At 38.1% G+C, this 22,996-nt stretch overlaps 1 protein-coding gene across 1 annotated transcript; it reads left to right on the forward strand.

Annotated features, from left to right (window-relative positions):
• Positions 1–55: 55 nt before the first annotated feature.
• Positions 56–21,881, forward strand: LOC134791352 (sorting nexin-8-like). The gene is made up of 8 exons (XM_063762362.1): positions 56–281; positions 1,037–1,247; positions 11,658–11,883; positions 12,504–12,609; positions 13,168–13,300; positions 18,723–18,827; positions 19,241–19,370; positions 20,173–21,881. Exons 2-8 carry the CDS (start codon positions 1,045–1,047, stop codon positions 20,317–20,319), a joined length of 1,050 nt encoding a protein of 349 aa, XP_063618432.1. The 5' UTR covers positions 56–281; positions 1,037–1,044; the 3' UTR covers positions 20,320–21,881.
• The last annotated feature ends 1,115 nt before the right edge of the window (positions 21,882–22,996 follow it).

The following is a 22,996-nucleotide window of genomic DNA, read 5'->3' on the forward strand; positions in this document are numbered from 1 at the left end:
GTACCGTGGGAATCCATGTTTGACGTCACTTAACTTTTCTCATGCTTTTCTCGCAATGCAAATTAGTTTGGTAGAGAACTAGTCACGTTGTTTACGTGTAACATATAGTTTGCTTCATTAGTTTGTGTTGTTTAAATAACTTTCTATCAACGTTTTGCAGTTGCACGGTGTGGGAAGTGTCAGCAGCGGAAAGTTTCGAAGTGGATTCCTATCGCGATCTTCAAGTCGCGAATGTCTTACTTAGATCTAACTTAGTTTAAACTTTTGATCAGTACTCACAGGTATGATCGGTTTTATTTACTACATTTGCATGTCTAACCTTATTTATATCAAACATTATTATGAACATTGAAAGTTATTAATGCTATTATTTATTATTTTCGTACTAAATACTTTTAGTAAATCTCTAAACGTTTAGCGTTTAGGTATATCAATGTTTAATAGTTGGATAAAGATCTCACTTATTTTATTTTGCTTGGCATGTATACTTTAAAGAAAAATATTTGTTGCCCGCGATTTTAAGTTATTTTGAAATATTCAATAAAATAAAATTTTACGATCCAAGTACAGAAATGAATATGTAACTATGCTTTTGACATTGCTCTTGCCTGTGCATGCAATAGTTGGTTTGTGATAATGATATTTAATTTATGCATGAATGTTTAAACAGATGGCCCATATTCATTGCATATCAATATCTGCTTACTTATCCTACAGTTGTACATATGATAATTATTTTGTATTTATGATTAAATCTTTTTGTCATACCTGTGGGCTATTTTCAATCGGTTTTGATTTTATCTGTTTTATTATATTCATTTGAAAGAGTCTTACACTTGTTATACAGATAATAGGAGATTATAAAACATCCACCATATAAATAAATATTAGAATTCAAAAAACTAATAGGTTTTTAAAGACTCCACAAATTGGGACCATATAGGTCAGTACTGTAGGTAGACGAGAGTATATTTTACTTTTACAGAAAAATCATTACTTTCCAAACTATGTATTTACTATTAATTAAACATTTCAGTATCAACAATGTCAAACTCTGAAATAATAACCTTTGAAGACCTAGAGGCGACAGATGTGATCAGTGTGGAGCTGGTCCCCGAGCGTAAAGGTCTCATTCTGAAGCACTGTGAATACTATGTCAGCTCCCGGAGACATGGCACCACTGTGACGAGGAGATACAACGAGTTTGTACAGCTGTATGATGTGCTCTACGCCAAATATCCGTACCGGTAAGTCTTCCTATTATTGTACTTTATAGTTTACAAATACCAGATAGGTCTGATTGGTCCTTCAGGGGCATTCCATAAGAATGTTGCTTACAGAATGTGTCTACTTTGCTACTTATGCTTACTCAGCTACCTCAATCAAATGAGTAAAGCTCAAGAACATATTGCAAATTTGTTAGCCAAGTCATGAAATATTTCCCCAGTTGAATGTCCCGACACAGATCTAGGTTGGAATGTGTCATTTCTGTTCCCAAAAGTCAAGAGCATTGTTGAAAGTAAATCTACATCATTTTAACAACTTTTATTTTTAAAACTCAATCTGAGAGACATATAGGTCACAAATAGGGAGTGCTCCCGGTAATGTTTTTCTATACAAATACACTACCAGAACCAAATTCCCGGTTCTCGCCATAAACAGTACGGGATTATTCCATAGTCACAAACTTAGGGGCACTCGGAAGAAGGAGATAATTACTTTTTATGATAGTGAAGTGATTGAAATATTCAAATTGAGGCAACTCTAGGGAATGGCCAGATGGAAACCGAAAAACAACTAGTTTAAATTTCTTCCTGCATAAATGGCATAATGTTAATCAAAGTTTCAAATCAGACTTGGCAGAAACCTAGAGTAATGGGCAAATTCCTCATATAATTCGATAAACAGAGTAACAGTTGTTACATTTTGTACCTTATTGTAATCCTCGTAAGTTCTCCTTGAGCTTGTCTGAGTTGTCAGACAGAAGTTGACCTTAGGTATCGCACATTTCATAGCCTATCAGCATGTAATTTGTACATGACTGATTGAGCATATTTTTTATCTAATCCTTATCTTATTTATCCCAATTTGGATAATTATTAAAGAAATTAAGAAGTAAAGTGTTGTGTGTAAAAAAATTTAATAACCCACAAATTACCGATATGATTATTGAATGTCACTCAGTTAAGGGTCATTCCACCGTTTCGGGTGTTACACTTGAACTCTTAAAATAAGGTTTTATTCGATATTGTAACAGGAACTAGGAGGTTATAACTATTGATTCATCTACTACTTTGATAATATTTTCTTTTCCGGTACACACATAATTAAAGTATAAGAGCAATAACGAGAGAATCACTAAAAAGTAGCTGTTTCGGGCGTTACAGGAATTGGCCTATACCTTCTGACCATCAGTACCAAAATGCATAATTTAGCGAATTTTGTCAAGTAACCTCCAGTTTTAGTTATGTCAAGTAATAATAGTTAGTATAGTCTACTGAAACACTGAAGTAACACTTAGTATCACTTTTCAATTAATTTTAATAAAATAAATTACCTGTTTCGGGTGTTACTCATGGTTCGTTTCGGGTGTTACGAGTACGAAATTAAGACAGATTTAATACGAAATTATGGCTCATTTTATTGAAATTATTGTCTTTTTAATAAATTCGATTAAAAACATAAGTAATAAATGCTGAATTATTATAAAATACATTAATCTTAACAATAAAAACTGTTTCTCGAAGATATCATAATTATTTTTCTTTCGATGCGAATATTACCGAAAATATTCACTTAATCAAAAAATGGTTGATGGTGACACCTATTCATTTTGAAAGATCTATCCAACGACACCCCACATCACAGGATTAAAGTCGCAAAAAAATTGAAAATATTTTGTATAGGAGCAAACCTAAAAAAAAAAATCTTTATGTAGTTATTGTGTTACTACTTTGTCGCCATGATTGATTTATGTATCCATGCCAAATTGCAGCTTTCTAGCACTAACCATCACGGAGAAAAGCCGGGGAATGACAGGCGGACGATCAACACGTTTCGGGTGTTACACAACTTCAAACTTTAAAACATACGACTAAAGCAGACGCTAAAACAACAACTATTACACATTTGCATAGGTTCACATCATAACCTTTCTTTGGCAAAACATGTTTGGCTATAGTTAATTACGGGAAAAGTTACACATACTTTTATCTCTTTTTCGTTTCGGGTGTTACTTTGAGACCACAGTCTAGAATACTCTTCTAAAAACCGATTAATCCATGCTTTTTAATATTTTTAAAGACAAATTATAAAATTACGATATTTTACCTGAAATAACTGCGGGAAATTTGTAACAGTTTACAGTTACTTTCTTTTTAATTAGTCTTGCCAATATCGCTGTATAAAATTAGTTTTACGCCTATCATTTAAACGTTGCGATCAAGTACATGAAAAACATGTAAAAATTTATTTTTTTCCGGTTTTTTTTTTCTGACATGAAGGTTTGGTATGTTTTCTATGGAAATAGGTTAGTGTTGACTTCTTAAACTATTTTTCATTTTTGAACCCTTGGTAGCGTTTATTATGGAATGACCCTTCACGCATTCACTACCAGGGGACGTGGCCTGGAAACAAACTTGTATGACGGTGGACGCATATGTGTGTCGGGGGCAGTGAATGTGTTAACAGTTAGGTACATTAGTACTTATTTTTATTACTACTTACTACCACCTCAATACTTATAACAGATATTTATTAATTAATTACAGTGAGACGCCTCATTCTGCTCTCGTATGTTTCTTTTCTCTTAATGAATGTATTAATTATACAGGATATTGACTCTTGGAGACCCTATACATCTCTAAGGATAACTTGATAAACTATATAATCTTATAGTTCTGACACCTAGAGACATTTACACCTGTAAATATTATAGATTTTTTTTTGTGTTTTGTATCTGTATTTTTTATGTAATTCGACATTAAGAGACCATATACATCTCTTAGTAATTGCACAGAATAATTAATAGTACTACCGTACAGAAAGGAAACTTCCTACAAAAACGAAGTTTGACAGCGGTTCAGGGTCGAATCATGCTGTCCCTTTCTAATATATGGCACTATCCCTTTCGGCTATTTAGGGTTGTCAAAAATCAAGTGATTATCTTATCTGTGGTCGTGCACGCAAAAGGAAGTCAAGTGGTGCCAACCCTAATAATTGCTCGGAGCAATGCTGAGCCGAGCGGAGCCGAGTTTGACCGAAGTCAGGAGTTTCGCACCCCTGGTAATTGTAATACGTTAGATTGAATTGTTAGTTTTATTTTATAAAATTGTTGATGTTATTATTTTTGCTTGTATGTAAATTCAATGATGACGTGTTAAAGTGCCCTTGTGGCCTATTTGCTGAATAAATGTTGATGTTTGATGTCAGAACAGCCATTTTAGGAAAGTAATTCAATTGACTACGTATTTTCCAGCAATATATTCTATAATTGAAACTAGAGTTTCAATGGGGGTTACGGCCGTTAAGCAGACCACTGACTAACAGGCCGCCGGACGATATCGGCCTGTCAGTTAGAACAAAAATTTGACAGTTCCGAACAACTGACCGGCCGATATCGTCCGGCGGACTGTTAGTCAGTGGTTAATAGCTTTAGGTATACGTGATGGGCAGAATAGGTACAGTCAAGTCTAAAAATATGGGTGCATACCAGGTCTCGGAACCGGTTTTTATGTAAAACCCGAAATAGCCCAATATTTTAAATTATTTTATGCTTTTTTCGTAGGACTGAATCATGTTTTAGTTAACAACTTCGTATTATTAGATTGTCCCATTAAAAATTAAATAATAAACCAAAGAACGTAATGATACCGGTATTTTTTGTATGAAGAAAAAACCGGTTCCGAGCCTTGGTGCATACAACTTTCTCAAAAATATGTCCCATAGTCCCCCCAAGAGCAATGGGACATATTTTTGAGTATGATGAGTGCACCCATATTTTTACATTTGACTGTACAATCGTGCCGTGTTGTATCGTGATATTATGTACATATCTGGTCATAGACCTATTTCGCGGCCGTTGATTGGTTTAATGCCTTAAATCTTTATAAAGCAGAGGGAATATATCTTTCACAATGATTATGAACTTTATTTAAACAATGATAAGGTTAAATTTTTCGTAATTTTTCACACCTTTATGCCCGTTAAAGTTTAAGTGGATTATGTGGTCAGTTCACCGCGTGGGAGGAAATGCGATAAGCGTTCATTATCAGCTTCCTCGCGTTTTATGGCAGGATTCGCGACATTGGCGTAAGCGATAAGCGATAACGGAAAGGTCATAGAAAATATTCCTTTTACACTTGGGGCTTATTAGTAACAAAAAAAGAAGACTGCGGATTCGACACTGAAGTTTGTTGTGTATGACGCGCTACTAAAAAGTCAATTGTGTCGCTTAACTTCAAACTCGGGTAAGTCCAGTGTTTCCAGTGTTAATGGCTAAAATGGCGAAATGGTAAAAGGGAATATCAGAAAGTGACTTACGTTAATGATCGTTTACCTATAACGAGTTTTAAAATGCATAACTTACGATAACACTCTAACATTTTAACTGCAAACATCATAAGCACTGTATCGTTTATTATGGGTACAACTTTACTTAGCCTTTTTTTCTGGTATTATAATTTTATTAAAAAATTAGACATATAGTTTAATTTTTTTTTTCTTTAGCCTATTAGTGTGTCCCACTGCTGGGCAAAGGCCTCCCCTCTTTCCCGCCACTTGTCTCTGTCTAATGCACACTCCCGCCACTCCACACAGAATGTATCTAGGTTGTCCCGCCATCTCCGTTTGGGTCTTCCTCTGCCCCGAGATCCATCCTGTGGGATCCAGTCCGTGGATACTTTAGCCCAGCGTTCTGGGTGCATTCGGCAGATGTGCCCTGCCCAGTCCCATTTCAGCTTTGCGGCCTTCATGCCCACATCCACAATGCCAGTTTTGGAACGCAGTTCGGTGTTTCTAATACGGTCGGTTCTACGAACACCCAGTATGCTGCGTTCCATTGCTCTCTGGCAAACCTTGAGTCTGGACTTTTCAGTTTCAGTTTGAGACCATGTTTGGGCGCCGTAGGTAAGGATAGGCAGGATACACATGTCGAGGAGTTTGCGCTTTAAAGAGAGTGGAAGGTTGCCCTTCATTAGCGTCTTCATGGACCAGAAGCTCTTCCAGGCGTTTGCGATACGGCGATCAATTTCTTTGAACTGCCTGTTGTCGAAGGACACTAACTGGCCCAAGTAGATATACTCGTCGACATACTGCATATCCCGCCCATCTACCATTACACTACGTTTCGCGCGGTTGGTCATCAACTGTGTCTTGGATCTATTCATGGAAAGTCCGACTTGAAGGCTTGCCATGCAAAGTTCTTGGAGCATTTGTTCGAGTTGGGATGCGGTGTGGGAGAACAGGACAATGTCGTCGGCAAAGCGTAGGTTGGTTAACCTTTTGCCGCCGACGTCGATTCCCATTGTTTTCCAGGAGGCCCCCAGCTTTCGGAATATCTCCTCTAGAGCACAAGTGAAAAGCTTTGGAGAAAGCGGATCTCCCTGTTTCACACCTTTTTCAATTGGAAATTTGGGGCCGGGAGCGTGAAGTTTGATGCATGCGGTACTCTGATGGTATATGGTGCCAACGAGTTCGATGTAGGCATTATTAATATTTTGATTCTGCATTGCGGAAATTACAGCAGAGTGCCTGACACTGTCAAACGCTTTGCTGTAATCCACGAATGCTAGGTAGATTGGTTTTTTGAACTCGTTGGCCTTTTCTATGATTTGGTTGATGGTGTGAAGGTGGTCGGTAGTAGAGAAGCCAGGTCGGAACCCTGCTTGTTCAGGGGGTTGTTCTTTATCCAGCAGTGGGGCAATTCGATTCTCTATTACTTTTATGAATAATTTGTATAAGTGAGAAATTAAACTAATCGGTCTATAGTTACCTATTTCTGATTTGTCGCCTTTTTTATGGAGTAAAATGTGACGTCCCACGGTCAAAGGTACCTTATGGCGGGTATGGAGTTATGCATACCCCAGTAATTTACAATAAATAAGCTATCGATAACACAAAAGATCAACCTTCTAGGTTGCGTAGTTACAGAGATATGATTTTTTGAAAATAATGTTGTGAAATGAGCAACTTTACGATAGAGAAGTTTTAAGTTTAGCCGCCTAAAAAACTATGTTCCTGAAGTAAGTTACATAGTTGACTACAAATAATAATACCTTATATATCTGAGATTAAAAAAATATTGCGACTTGTTCTGTAATGCAAATAGAAACTTTTGATATCGACTGATTTATGTGTATACTAACCAATCTCTTGAAAATAAAGTTTTATTTCATTTTCACGATTGATTGCAATGAGCTCTTAAGATTTCAATTTTATCTATTAGAAAACAACACTGACAGACAGTTTAAGCAAAAAACAATACCGATTTAGAGGTGAAAATGTATTTTCTGACTTTTTCATATAAAATCACAAAATTGAATATTTTTACTTTTAATGTGACACACAATCAATTTTTCTGAGCACATATGAAAGAAATTCTGTCATCCAAATGAAATAAATCCTAAAACCCCAACTAAATACTATATTTAACCCCTAAGGCCACTTTAAACTTACATAACAATAACAGTATTTGCTCCATACATTTACGAAAAGGTACCTTATGGAAATAAATCTAATAATACATCACTACAAAATATCAATCATATTACAGTTTATCTTTTATGAATAGAAAATATTAATTTACATTAAACTGCCCCAAATTTAATTAGTTCTTCGTCATAATAATCTTAAAAAAGACCAATAATTTGTATGTAATGAAAAGGTACCTTGTGATTAAGTTACATGATGAGGCATGATGATGATGGAACAGTTAGGATAAACTAATAATATTTTGGTAATGGTATAAATCGTCTATTTCTTATCAATAATATATTTCGGTTGCTATTGAAGATAAGCGGCATTGAGGTTCAATGACCTCAGATATTCTATAAGGTAATGCGTCGGGTATTGGCATTTTTCAGCAAACCAATGGCTGATTTACTGCATGCGACCAAACCAAATGAAGATTATTCTAGTTAAGAAAGACTTGACGAGAGTAACTTTGGTATAATAGCAGGCTACTTGGATTTGTGATGTCGGTCGATGTACGGTTATAATATTTGCGAGGCGCCCCAACCAGAACTGAAATTATCAAATTAGTTTTGCAGAATGCTAATACAGTTCTCTACCAAACTTCTTTTCCCGTATTTACTAGTTTTTTTGGGAATTTTCAATCTTTTTTCCATAAGGTACCTTTTCTACTAAACTCTGAGACGACATTACTAGGCTTATAACTAACTTATAACAAAAATAAAAACAGGTAAACAAACGTTACGCATTAAGGTTTCAGATCACACAATAAAAAAAAATTGAGAATTTTTTCACCTCTTTACAAAACATTTCATATCTCCGAAACTAGAAACCCTCATAAGGTACCTTTTCCGTGGAACGTCACAAATTATATTGGAATGACAGAAGTCTTGAGGTAAATTTCCAGAATAGAGAATCGAATTGAACAAATTGGTTATATGAGGGAGTAATATTGTTTTGCCTATTTTGAGTGCTTCTGCTGTTATACCATCGTCGCCTGGGCTTTTTTGGTACTTTAAGCTTTTGAGGGCTGCATTTACTTCATATCCTGTTATGGGAGGGATGATTTCAGGATCGGGACAAGTGTAACTATTGTTGGTGGATAGCTGAGAAGAAGGGTCTGAATATAGTGACTTATAGAATTTTGTGCAGATTTCTGTAATTTTATCTCTACTATTATATTTTTTCCCGTCCTCGTCCCGTAGGTTTGTAATCCAAGTTTTTCCATTAGAACTTCCGTGTTTGGCTACTCTGAGAGAAGAATGTTTTTTCAGTGCTATTTCAACCAGTTTTGTGTTGTAATTTCTGATATCACGTCTAATACTTCTTTTAACCTGTTTATCTAAAATAGCGTAGCGTTGGCTGTGTTGATTTTGCTGTCTACATGCTATGAGGTTTATTGTAGTTTTTGTTAATTTGTTATCTTTTTTCTTGGTCTGTTTGATTTTCTTGCTCGCGGTTCTTATGCTATTTGTTATCATATTGTATTGGGTCTGCACATCCGTATATGTATCGAGCAAGCTAAATTGATTGTGTAGTTCTATATTAAATTGTTCGTGATTTGATAAAAGAGTTTCCCGGTCTAAGCGTTTCATATGTTTTAAGAAAATTTGTTGTCGGTGAATTTTGACGTTAAGCCTGAGTGTTGCCCTTAAAGGCCTATGATCGGAGCTGTATTGTATGTTGTTTATTACCGAACCGTTTTTGACTATATATTTGTCGGATGAAAGGATAAAGTCTATTTCGTTGCGGATGTCTTTAGCGGGCGAGACCCAAGTCCAGCGACGACTTTGTTTTTTCACGAAGAAGGTATTACATATCCTTAATGTTTGCCCAAAAGCAAATTGGATAAGGCGGTTGCCACGCTCATTTCGGCTGCCTAGGCCATGCGGTCCAAGTATTTCGCCGTTATCCAATTCGCCTCGGATGCCTATCTTGGCGTTGAAGTCGCCGAGGACCATGTTCCATGTTCCTCGGTTCTCTTCGCAAGCTGTGTTAAGGAGGTCATAATATTCTTCCACCTCGTCGTTACAATGTGAAGACGTCGGTGCATAGTTTCATTAGTGCTTTAATAATAAGTAACATTTCGTCCTGGGAGATCACGTAAAGCATATGGTTTGGACAATATTTACCTAATCCTCCCGAGTAACTACAACGATTTTGGACAAATACTACAAGAAAATTTGTGGTTTGCGAACAAGACGAGAAATATCTCAATATAATACCTATATCTTTTTGTGTTATGTAATAACACAAAAAAATCGTACTATGTAAACAGCAATTACATATGATTCGTAAAGCGTAACATCTGGCATAGTCTAATCATTTCTTTTAGATGGAAGTAAAGTTTTGGATCTGTGCCCTTTAGAGTGGCCTTTTAGAGAATATGGCATGTTACTTACGACAACCCCGACTTTGGTATACAATATAACCATCATGGAGCGTTTCTATCGACCTGTTCTAGCCATGGTTCAACGCCGTGAATGCCCGTTAGGCTTTGGATTTCGGTAGATTTTTTTAGCTGTTTCCCTCATTTCGCTTGCGTCAGAAATTGACGGGAATCCAAAATGATGCATAAAAAGTCGTTTTCATGTAAAGATAAAAATTCACCACATTTATTCTGTGGATGTTCAATTGAGAAATCATGAAAAGGACACTTTGATGGCATATTTTGGCAGCATATTAACCTTTTGTTTCTTTAAATCGTACCAAGGAATCGGTGAAATAGTCTCAAATTAAGCTCGATAGGCTTGTCCAAATTATATTTGCTAGACGGTATTAAAATCATCATAAAGTCCCTAAAATAAAATAAATGTAAAACCTTCTTGTATCAGATATGGCTTAAAAATACCCCCAGATTATACCTTAAGAACATAGTAATACAAAAGAATACACACGTCAACAGTTAGACCAGGTTTTATCTGTACCCATAATAAACGATACAGTTCTTAGTTTTGGATATCTTGTAATGGAGTGACAGAAATAGAGAACGACGAATTTCAGAATAGGACAAAAGATTTGAAACAAACGCCCTTTAGTCTTTTTATTTCGGTGTTTTTTTATCGCTTTCCGCTTTTCGGTAAACCATAATAAAGCTAAATGTAGGTAAGCTATGTCAAACCGGTTGGCCTCGAGATAAAAATTCAATCACGACTCGGTTATGTTGCAATAATATTGTATAATAATGTGATGCTTCATAATCATCGGTCGTGGCAAAATTAAATTAAAAGTTTGTTGCAAATATTCTGATAATGATGATAATTACAATATAGTATTATTTATGAAATTACGACATGACAACAGATTTGAGTTGCGCCGTATCGGTCGATTTCTATGATGATTTATCTAAATATAAAATATCAATATTATTAATGATGAATAGGACCGGCTTGGCCTCTGAAATAAGCTTATATGCTTTCCCTCCAAACTTTCTCTGTAAATGACAACTGACTACACGAATATTAGCTATACTTTATCACTGATAAAGAAACCAACCATTTTGTTTTTACATGCGTAATTATGCTAAAAAGCTCAAGGCTTTGAGCATTACTTATGTGTAATGTGTTGTGACTGTGGGGGACTTGAAAGCGATAACTGTATATGGGGCACGTACGCAGGCTTATAACAATACCTAAATACAGATGTAGTGCATAATTGTTTTCCATCGTATTTTCTCGGAAACTTTCGTATTTGTCATGCTACTTCAGTAAACCTCAGTACTTTTTGTACCGCGAGACTGACTGAAATAGCAAGACATGTTCGTACGTTTCCGTGAAAAGACGATGGAAAATAATTTTGTTCTACATTTGAATGTCAATTGTCAAACAACTAATGTGCCCCATAGCCGTTAAACGGGCGCCTCAGTCGAGCATATAGCTAAGCAGCGTAGTGAGATGTAACGGAATATACGTTAAAACTAAAATAGCTTCGTTTCTTAACCTTCTATTCATGTCAACTTAATTTTTCAGTGCCGTATGCCGCTTGCCCCCAAAACGCGTAGTCGTCAATGGCGGCAGCCCCCTTTTCCTCCAACGGCGCCGCGCCGCCCTCCAAAGATGGTTGACACTCATGGCAAGACACCCCGTATTGGCCCACGATGCCGACTTAAGAACGTTCCTGTGCGAGGCAAACTCGAGACTTGAGAAGCCTAAACACGACGAGTTTACGTTGGCAGGAACACAAGAAAGCAGCTCTGTAAGTTGAACCTTATTTATTACTGTTTAAAGTCTAAAGTTAAGTAAGGTTCTTCCCAGATATATCGACGCGGAATCGGCAAAAGCCGATAGGAAAAAGCTTTATGTCTGCGAAATAAGAGCGAAAAAGTCGTCGTTCGGCTTGGCTCGCATCGGCCGGCGCCTGTCGACCGATCTGCTGCAATAAGAATTGCGCAGATATAAAGCTTTTTCTTATCGGCTTTTGCCGATTCCGCGTCGATATATCTGGGGAGACCCTAAGCCCGTTGCTTGGTGGCGCGCAGGTTTTTTTTAAAACGCGAAATAGCCCAATATTTATAATTATTTTACGCTCTTTACGTAGGACTGAATCATAAATTTAGTTAACAACTTCGTATTATTAGAATGTCCCATTAAAATTAAATAGTAAACCAAAGAACGAAAAATAACGTCATAATACCGGTATTTTTTGTATGAAGAAATACCGGTTCCGAGCCTTGGCGGCGCGAAGTATAAATTATGTCAAGTTTAATTTTCCGATTTTTCTAGAAGTTGGCAGACCTTCCAGTGCAAAGGGTCTCTAGGTTACTGGGACTGTACTATTTTAACACAATCCAAAGTTCATCTTGTATATTGTTCCAGAGAGACATGACTACAGAAGAGATGCAGGCAACTTTCGTGTCGAGCCAAGAGCAACTGCGACTGATACAACTGGGCTTAGACAGGCTCTTCCAAATTTTCGAGAGAGGTTGGTCCTTCTAACCAGATACACCTAGTTAACGAGTAAAAGAGAGCCCGTTTGTGAATGCTAATCTTCGTAAATTATCCATAATGCGGAGCCTTCGAGAGGTAATCCAGGGATCGCCTTTTGATATTTCATTTATAATTAAAAAGAGAGCGCCAAATAAATCGTATTTGCTCTATAAATTGGCTAAATAATCAGTGGTTTAAATACTTCGATTTCAATAGACACACAAACGAGAGTATGTCCCTATCCCTAGCTTCAGATTTACCTACTTATACACGTATTTAAGGTTGGTATTCCACCTGTCCAAATTGTCCAATTTCTTTGTCCAATGTGTATTTGCGTCTCACATTTTGCTTAGTGAGAGAGTGAGACGCAATGCACATTGGACCAAGATACTGGACAGGTGAGGTGGAATACCAACCTAAGAGACAACAATCCTTAGTTTTAGGTTTTTACCTGTTTGCCCTCACATTGCTTAATAAATTTATACAATACATTGTGCTATCTGGGCATATACCTATTTTTTGGCAGTTAATATAACTACGTCTTTTTTTTCAGCGGAGAGTCGCTGTGAAGCAGAAAAGGCGGATATAAGAGAACTCGGAGCTGGGTTGAACGCGCTTTCCGCTACCAATGTCTCCGACACCGCCCGCTGGTCGCCCGTGCGCGAAGCGCTTAAAGTCGCTGCCGAGTGAGTTTCAACCTCATGTCTTACATTCTAGAGTTTAAGCAGAAAGGACGAATATAAAAGAACTCGGAGCTGGGTTGAACGCCCTTTCCGCTACCAATGTCTCCGACACCACCCGCTGGTCGCCCGTGCGCGAAGCGCTTAAAGTCGCTGCCGAGTGAGTTTCAACCTCATGTCTTACATTCTAGAGTTTAAGCAGAAAGGGCGAATATAAGAGAACTCGGAGCTGGGTTGAACGCCCTTTCCGCTACCAATGTCTCCGACACTGCCCGCTGGTCGCCCGTGCGCGAAGCGCTTAAAGTCGCTGCCGAGTGAGTTTCAACCTCATGTCTTACATTCTAGAGTTTAAGCAGAAAGGGCGAATATAAGAGAACTCGGAGCTGGGTTGAACGCCCTTTCCGCTACCAATGTCTCCGACACCGCCCGCTGGTCGCCCGTGCGCGAAGCGCTTAAAGTCGCTGCCGAGTGAGTTTCAACCTCATGTCTTACATTCTAGAGTTTAAGCAGAAAGGGCGAATATAAGAGAACTCGGAGCTGGGTTGAACGCCCTTTCCGCTACCAATGTCTCCGACACCGCCCGCTGGTCGCCCGTGCGCGAAGCGCTTAAAGTCGCTGCCGAGTGAGTTTCAACCTCATGTCTTACATTCTAAAGTTTAAGCAGAAAGGGCGAATATAAGAGAACTCGGAGCTGGGTTGAACGCCCTTTCCGCTACCAATGTCTCCGACACTGCCCGCTGGTCGCCCGTGCGCGAAGCGCTTAAAGTCGCTGCCGAGTGAGTTTCAACCTCATGTCTTACATTCTAGAGTTTAAGCAGAAAGGGCGAATATAAGAGAACTCGGAGCTGGGTTGAACGCCCTTTCCGCTACCAATGTCTCCGACACCGCCCGCTGATCGCCCGTGCGCGAAGCGCTTAAAGTCGCTGCCGAGTTAGTTTGAACCGATTAAGAAATATAAAGCGAGCATAACTTATGTTGGCAAGTTGTCTGATGCAATTTACAAAATTTTGAAGTCTAACGACATTCCTGTGGCCTTTAAGACAAATAATACTTTGCACTCGAAGCTTTGCAATGGCAAAGATAAGATCGAGAATGGGAAAAAGTCTGGAGTTTATAAGCTTACCTGTGACGATTGCAATAAAGTGTATGTGGGGCAAACGGGCCGTAGTTTCACTACTAGGTATAAAGAGCATGTTGCGTCATATAGACATAACCATCCAGAGAAGTCCAATTTTGCAAAGCACTTATTAGATACAGGTCACACTTTATCTGAGAATCATTCTTTTGATATTTTACATGTTTGCGAAAAGGGATTGCGTTTGGGTGTTCTGGAACAACTGGAAATAATTAGGTACAACAATAGGGGCATGATTCTTAACGAACAATTGAATGTTGCGTCATCGCCGTTATTACGAATTTTTCCATCTCACTCACACTTGCACGGTAGGGGGAGTGGTCAAGGTATAAATATGGCCGACCATTCTAGACAGGTCATTCCGTTGCCGGGCGTCAGACCGTCAACAACTCCTGAGGATGCCTCGTAGAGAGGCGAAACACGTGTCGAGGTTTATTCTTTTGGTGGTGGTTTGTTATATTTATTTGCGTATTTATTTTTGCGGTGGGAGGGTGGGAATATTAATTGCATGTAAAAATACGCAAGTAAGTATAACGGGTTAGCACTGATTGACTAGCACGTTATCTTTTCGCGGATTAGCAAAGTAATATTTTGGTTTTAATTAGTATGGATTTCCGCAAAGTAACGCCTGATTCTATTCACTATTTGAAAACGGCTTGCGTGGCCGAACAGGCACGACTTTATGTCAAACTAACCAAACAACATCGTGCAGCTGTCCAGAATGTTTGGTTTAACCAACAGTGCAAGCGTTTGAATGTTGTTCCTAATTACATCCATTTCCGCTGTAGTAGTACTTCCAGGGCTGCTAAATTGGCTATTAATAGGGCTCAGAAAATATGGTTGAACGAAGAATCTCGCCACTGGTTTTCAGTAAGGGATAATTTGAAATTGCATCTTAAGGTGTTATATTCAGAACTTTCATTTAAGTTGCATAATCTCGAATTCGATATTCTGGACCAGAAGGCGAGATACTTTGCTTCTGAACTTGCACACCAGATGTATACTACCCAGCTTAACAAATTGCATAGGTTAACAGAGTCGAGTTCTGGTTCATTTTTAAGGAGAAGGGATGTGCAAGTAATAACTCACCATGTTTTCCATCCTCGAGTCAAGAATTTAACTAATGTGGAGTTCTCAGAAAATGAAATTGGGCTTTTAGATAAAGGTTTGAAGTATAATTTCCAGACAAAAATTACTCATAGAACATTAGAAAATTTGGCAGTGGATTCTGAGGTTGCAATAGTGCGGGGCCGTGGTGATGTAGATACAAAGACCATGGTGGCTAATGTTATCAAGAGTACTAGTCCAGCACAGAGTGCGTGTGTTGATTCTGATGTTTTGCTGCTAAGTTCTATACAACAGAAAGTGCAAGACAGTGATTTGGTGGTTTCAAAGGCAGATAAAGGCAACTGCATTGTGATTATGGAGAAGGGACAGTATAATCAGAAAGTACTAGACCTTATTCAAGGTGACGGATTTTCGAGATTGCAAAGAGATCCAACTCCAGGGTTCCAGAAAGATCTTAGACAAGCAGTTAAGAATTCTTCATTTGTTTTTGAAACCGAACATCAGAAGAGTATGGTTGTGCCTATGAATCCACGAGCTCCTATTCTTTATGGACTTCCCAAAATTCATAAGGATAATATCCCAGTTCGTCCAGTGGTCTCATATTTGGGTGCGCCAACTTATAATCTGGCAAAAAGGTTGAATTCCATTATAAGAGACAAGTCCCAGTTCCAGCCGAAATATTGCTTGAAAAATAGCTTGCAGTTAATAGAAAAGATCCAGGACATTAACATACCAGATAATGCTGTTCTTCTTTCATTGGATGTAGACAGTTTGTTTACAAATGTGCCATATGGAGAGACTTTGGAGATTATTAAGGGTCTTTTTGAAAGGCAACGTTTACATCCAGGGGAAGTAGATGAATTGATAGATCTAATAGCGATTTGTATGAAACAAAATTATTTCAGATTTGGGGGACAGTATTATTTGCAAAGTGATGGTTTGGCTATGGGTTCACCACTAAGTCCTTTAATGGCTGATATTTTTATGGACCATTTTGAGAACCAGCATATTGCGGGCAACAATAATATATTATACTATTTTAGATACGTGGATGATTTGATTATTTGTTGGACGGGTAGTATGGGCCTGCTGGATGCATTTATTGCTGAAATTAATGGTAAGCATCCAAAAATTAAGTTTAAAAAGGAACTAGAGCAAGACAACTCATTGAATTTTCTAGATTTAACAATCACTAAAGTAAACAACAGGCATCAGTTCAAAATTTACCGTAAGCCTACACATACCGATACAGTTATCCCGGCTTCTTCCACGCATCCGTGGCAGCATAAGTTGGCTGCTTTTCATTGTTATGTGCATAGAATGTTGACTGTGCCTCTTTCTGATGAACACTATCAGATTGAATTAAATAATATTTATCACTTAGCAGTTTCGAATGGTTACGATAAGTCTGTTGTGGATGGTATCATCAGGAAAAAGCGGAATAGTATGGTCAACACTATGTTGTATGCGGCACGATCCTCTGAACCGATTAAGAAATATAAAGCGAGCATAACTTATGTTGGCAAGTTGTCTGATGCAATTTACAAAATTTTGAAGTCTAACGACATTCCTGTGGCCTTTAAGACAAATAATACTTTGCACTCGAAGCTTTGCAATGGCAAAGATAAGATCGAGAATGGGAAAAAGTCTGGAGTTTATAAGCTTACCTGTGACGATTGCAATAAAGTGTATGTGGGGCAAACGGGCCGTAGTTTCACTACTAGGTATAAAGAGCATGTTGCGTCATATAGACATAACCATCCAGAGAAGTCCAATTTTGCAAAGCACTTATTAGATACAGGTCACACTTTATCTGAGAATCATTCTTTTGATATTTTACATGTTTGCGAAAAGGGATTGCGTTTGGGTGTTCTGGAACAACTGGAAATAATTAGGTACAACAATAGGGGCATGATTCTTAACGAACAATTGAATGTTGCGTCATCGCCGTTATTACGAATTTTTCCATCTCACTCACACTTGCACGGTAGGGGGAGTGGTCAAGGTATAAATATGGCCGACCATTCTAGACAGGTCATTCCGTTGCCGGGCGTCAGACCGTCAACAACTCCTGAGGATGCCTCGTAGAGAGGCGAAACACGTGTCGAGGTTTATTCTTTTGGTGGTGGTTTGTTATATTTATTTGCGTATTTATTTTTGCGGTGGGAGGGTGGGAATATTAATTGCATGTAAAAATACGCAAGTAAGTATAACGGGTTAGCACTGATTGACTAGCACGTTATCTTTTCGCGGATTAGCAAAGTAATATTTTGGTTTTAATTAGTATGGATTTCCGCAAAGTAACGCCTGATTCTATTCACTATTCAACCTTATGTCTTACACTATAGAGTTTAAGCAGAAAGGGCGAATATAAGAGAACTCGGAGCTGGGTTGAGCGCGCTTTCCGCTACCAATGTATCCGACACCGCCCGCTGGTCGCCCGTGCGCGAAGCTCTTAAAGTCGCTGCCGAGTGAGTTTCAACCTTATGGCATACACATATAGAGTTTAAGCAGAAAGGGCGAATATAACTCGAAGCTGGATTGAACGCGCTTTCCGCGACCAACGTGTCCAACGCCGCCGGCTGGTCGCCCGTATGGGAAGCTCTTAAGGTCGCTGCCGAGTGAGTTTCAACCATATGTCTTACACTATAGAGTTTAAGCAGAAAGGGCGAATATAAGAGAACTCGGAGCTGGGTTGAACGCGCTTTCTGCTACCAATGTCTCCGACACCGCCCGCTGGTCGCCCGTGCGCGAAGCTCTTAAAGTCTCTGCCGAGTGAGTTTCAACCTTATTTCTTACACTATAGAGTTTAAGCAGAAAGGGCGAATATAACTCGAAGCTGGATTGAACGCCCTTTCCGCGACCAACGTGTCCAACGCCGCTGGCTGGTCGCCCGTACGGGAAGCGCTCAAGGTCGCTGCGGAGTGAGTTTCAACCTTATGCAAATTATTATAGAGTTCAAAACTTGTACGTAATGTACGTGTACTAACACCAACACTTTACATTGGCCATCGGCGGACCTTCTATTTGTAATAAGGTTTACGAAGTGTCAGTTGACAATGTGGACGATGGTACGATACTTTTTGTAGGTGGCCCATGAGGGGAATATATAAAGTAGTTGACGAAGTTGTGAAGTGCTAAGTTACTTTCAGTCTTATGGTAGGCATTATAAAGTCTAATTAGTCCTTTTTAAATAAAAAATCAATATGATCATTTTTTCTGCAGACTGGCGGTTGAGATGGGCGAAAATACAACAGAAAACACAGACTTCACAGAAGATGGTATTGGAGGGAGGCTACTGTTGGCTCTAGATGCTTTAGGGGCTTACAGGTATGAAATGACCAATATGACGTGTATTTTACCGTCAAGGGCTTTAATATCGACACAAATAAAGCGCCAAAAACATGTGTATCAACTCATTTTAAAACAAGCAAATACGTCTGGCTGGTGACAGGTTCTGGTAGGCTTCCGTAGCTCATTTGGTTAGAGCAAACGCACGGATTGCGGCGGTTGCGGGATCAAGTCCTGCCGGAAACTTATTTTTTTCTATGTTTTTCCTTTAATATAAAATTTGGAACATGTGTATTGTTTTTATTGCATAGACAGAAAGCATTAAGGTAGTGCGTCGATATTTATAGCCCGTTATCGATATTTTAAACCTCGACTTATGGCATGACTAACTTTGCTTTATCTATCTTCTCTGTCAATGTATTTGTATAGTATAAGTGTTAATAAATTTTCAGGGAACTGTGCGGGCGCCTGACTCGGGGCCTGCACGCCGAGCGGGCCGCGGCGGCCGCGCAGCACAAGCACTCGGCCGCGAGCCAGCTGCTGCGCGAGCGACACCGGTACGCGCTCTGCTGCGCCACGCAGGTACACAGATCATAAATTAGAGAACACACACAATAGGGAATATTACGCAAGACTCTGCGTAGGGGGCGCCACTAGCACAAACTGAGGCCCTATCAGGGGTGCGAAACTCCTCCCTTCGGGCAAACACGGCTCCGTTCGGCTCAGCATTGCTCCGAGCAATTATTAATGTTGACACAACTTGACTTCCCTTTGCGTGCACGACCAAAGATAATGGCTTGAATTTTGATAACCCTAAATAACCGAAAGGGGTAGTGACAGCATGATTCGACTACGGCAGTACTATTTTTCGTTCTGTGGCCCTATCCCAAAACACGAAAATGGAAGTTTCGTTATCTGTCTCTCTATCACTCTTGCATATTCGAGCTATAGAGTGGCAGATAACGAAATTTCGATTACCGCGTTTCGCGGTAGGCTCTCTGTAAATTGATGCATCAATGTCAATTAGTGAAAACTTGTCAAAAAACTGTTTAAGGAATAGTATATATAAGTTACTCTATGGTTTACAATGTGTGCTAGTGCTGCACTCTGGCGGCAGAACATTGCAGTAATACCCCCTATTGCAAACAACAGGCGGATGTTAATTCCTTTATTTCTACATACCTAGTTATTTTTTTCCAAAAAATTCTGAGTTTTTTTTTCCAACTCTTTGAAAATGTTCCGCATGCATCTGTATTCGTAGGGTTGGTAAAAGCAGCAACAGCAACTTTTAACACTAGATAAATCATACCGAACTGCACGTATACTTTTACATATATTGTAAAATGTTGTAATGTTGAATTCATAACTGTTTTTTTTTTAACAGGAAGCGCTCCTGTCTCGTGCCTACGCACTAGCTGCTGTCGAATCTCTTCCGTCTCTCTTCCGCACGCAAGGCGCGACGCACGCGCGCGTCGCCACTCTTTGGGCGGACCTGCATACAGCGCTCCGACACGCCGCCAAACCGAAATAGACCTTAATACAGAGGTATACAGTTAAAAATTAGAATGCTAGCTCGAAGATAATAATTAGAATCTAAGGCCAACCACAATTAGCAGACTGATCAACGTCACTCAACAGTGAACTATGAAACTTCCCATACAATAAAATTTAGCGAACGCTTTAACAGTAACAGACGGTTTGGTGCAACCGTTGAGAATAGCGGTCAGATTTTATCATCGTACTTCGTATTTGTCTACGTGGCGTGTCTCAATCGTAAGTCGCAATCTCTTTTAGTCGTACGGTCACAGAATAAATAATAGTACTAGGTACAGAAGACTCACTCTCTAACAAAACGCGTCTGTTACGATCAGGACAGATATGGCCGCTAGGTGGCGACAGCGCCACGCGCGGCTTATGGCTAGCCACCAAAATTGGTGTGGAACGGATGTACTTTTAGCTACCTGTAGTAAAGCGACGAAAGCGCGGAGTGAGCCACGCCTGGTACGGTGTTAAAAAGTGACATATATTTTATTAAGCGTATCTAGATAACGCCATACAACATACACCTGCAGGCGTAGTAAGACATGAAAACTATGTGACAAGCCGAGTCTGTGTGGCAGTGGTAGGGAATGCAAACCGGTTTTTAATTGTATAGAAAAACCGGATATTAACCGAAATTTCATACAAATAAAAACCGGTTTGCATTCCCTACTCACAGTAGTCATAAATAATCTAACAGATGGTGCTATACGTAATTTACCATCTCCGACACGGCCATCCCCACATTGTCCGCGTCCCTGAGTATGTTCTCTTCGAAAATATACTAATACGCCTTTACTACCTTATTTGTACGACTCTAATTAGCGTTGGGAGAATCTCATCCGTGCCTGTAAATAGTGTAAAACATTGAATTAAATGAATGTTGCAAATTAAACGCCGACGGTGTCGGACGTAATTGTTAGTTATTTTATTAACTTTACTATATAGATATACATTTTTATTCGGGTATATTACATCATTTAAATAAAGATTATGTATATGTAAATATGATTGTTGACAATAATTGTTATATTCGTATAATTATTTACCAAATAATATTTTTTGTAAATAAATCAAATGAAATCAAGTGTCTTCCAAATCGATAATTTTACATATCTAATATGCAAATAATATTTTGATTTTTTTTACCATTTATAGTTAATTTTTCGTACATTTTAAGCAAAATAAGGTTTTGGGGATTTTATTAAAGAGTTAGGTAGATAAGTGAGTAAAGTTTGTTCTTAATGCAAGATCATAATATGATATTCTTGTTACATTTAAATAATAACATTAATTTTAAATTATTTGAAGTGAAAAGTGGACCAAAATTATATATTTTACCTGTGATATTGTGTACCCATATCTTTTCGTAATTGTTTCTATTATAGTGTCTAAGAAAATTTAAAATTAAATTAAAATATTGCTGTATTTGTATAAACTATATCTAGATATTATTACTTTATTTGTACGAGAGTTAATGTTATTATGTTTTGTTGAAGTTTCTGTATATTGAGTACTTTTTAGACAAAATATATTATTATTATAAATTATTTAGTCATGAATTTTTATTTACGAGGATCCTATATTTATGAATCAATATTATTAGGAATAGCATATTTTTAGGGGATCCATCAGATAAAAAATAATCAGGTACACAACCAAACGAAAGATTCGAAAATTGAACCAAGAGCGTAGGGAGTAGTTAAACAATGAAATCTTGAGCGATGCGATGGTTCAACAAACTGCCACCGAGTGAAACACAAAAATGTTCAACCACACCAACGCGAGGAAAATACTAACCGTAAAACATTACAAATCGAATCCGAATGAATGCTTTTAAATACATATCATTCAAAAACATCACTTTAAAGTCAATTCCACCGGCCACAATGAGGAAACAACTCAAAATTATGCAGATACTCGTATTATTATGATCACGTTTAATGAAAGCATGTACTTAACATATGTAAATATAACAATAAATAAATTATGAATTATAACAAATTACAATGTCTGTTTATCTGTTCTTCTAACGACCATATTTATTCACCAGAAATATATATGACACCGTAAGATTGTGAACCCGTTAGTTTATAATCTAACGTAGGTTAGGTTAGATTAGATTGTAATCTCCCTACCGTCAGTTTATAATTTAACTAGCGAGATTATAAAGTGACGAGTGTTTACAATTTAACGGTGACATATACATAAAGTAGTTTCATCTATTATTAAACGCGACAACTGTTGTCAAAAATTAGCCTTATGAAGAGTTGTTAAATTGACATAATTATTGTGTTAAGTTAGTGCATGTATGTATGTGTATTCATCTCCCTACCACTGCCTTTACAAATGACATCAACTGTATTGCGCGACCAAACAATGCATCATTTTCATCTACACAACTAAAAATTACGTATGTCTATAACAATACTCGTACGTACCTATCTACATTCTCTAAGTTCCAACACAACAATAGATCTCTTAGCCACAGACATTTAAATAGACATCGTGTGTGTTACGCTACACCAGGCATTCTATTTATTGTATATGCGTGTATACTAGCTATTAAATTGATTTCAGATTAAAAAAATCTCGAGTTTGAAGAGATTTACTATTTAGTTTTTTCAGAAGTCATAAAAGTTATAGTGAATGAATAATAGTAACTTAAG

Source organism: Cydia splendana, chromosome 6 (genome assembly GCF_910591565.1).
Source record: "Cydia splendana chromosome 6, ilCydSple1.2, whole genome shotgun sequence".
In the NCBI taxonomy this organism is placed as follows: Eukaryota; Metazoa; Arthropoda; class Insecta; order Lepidoptera; family Tortricidae; genus Cydia; species Cydia splendana.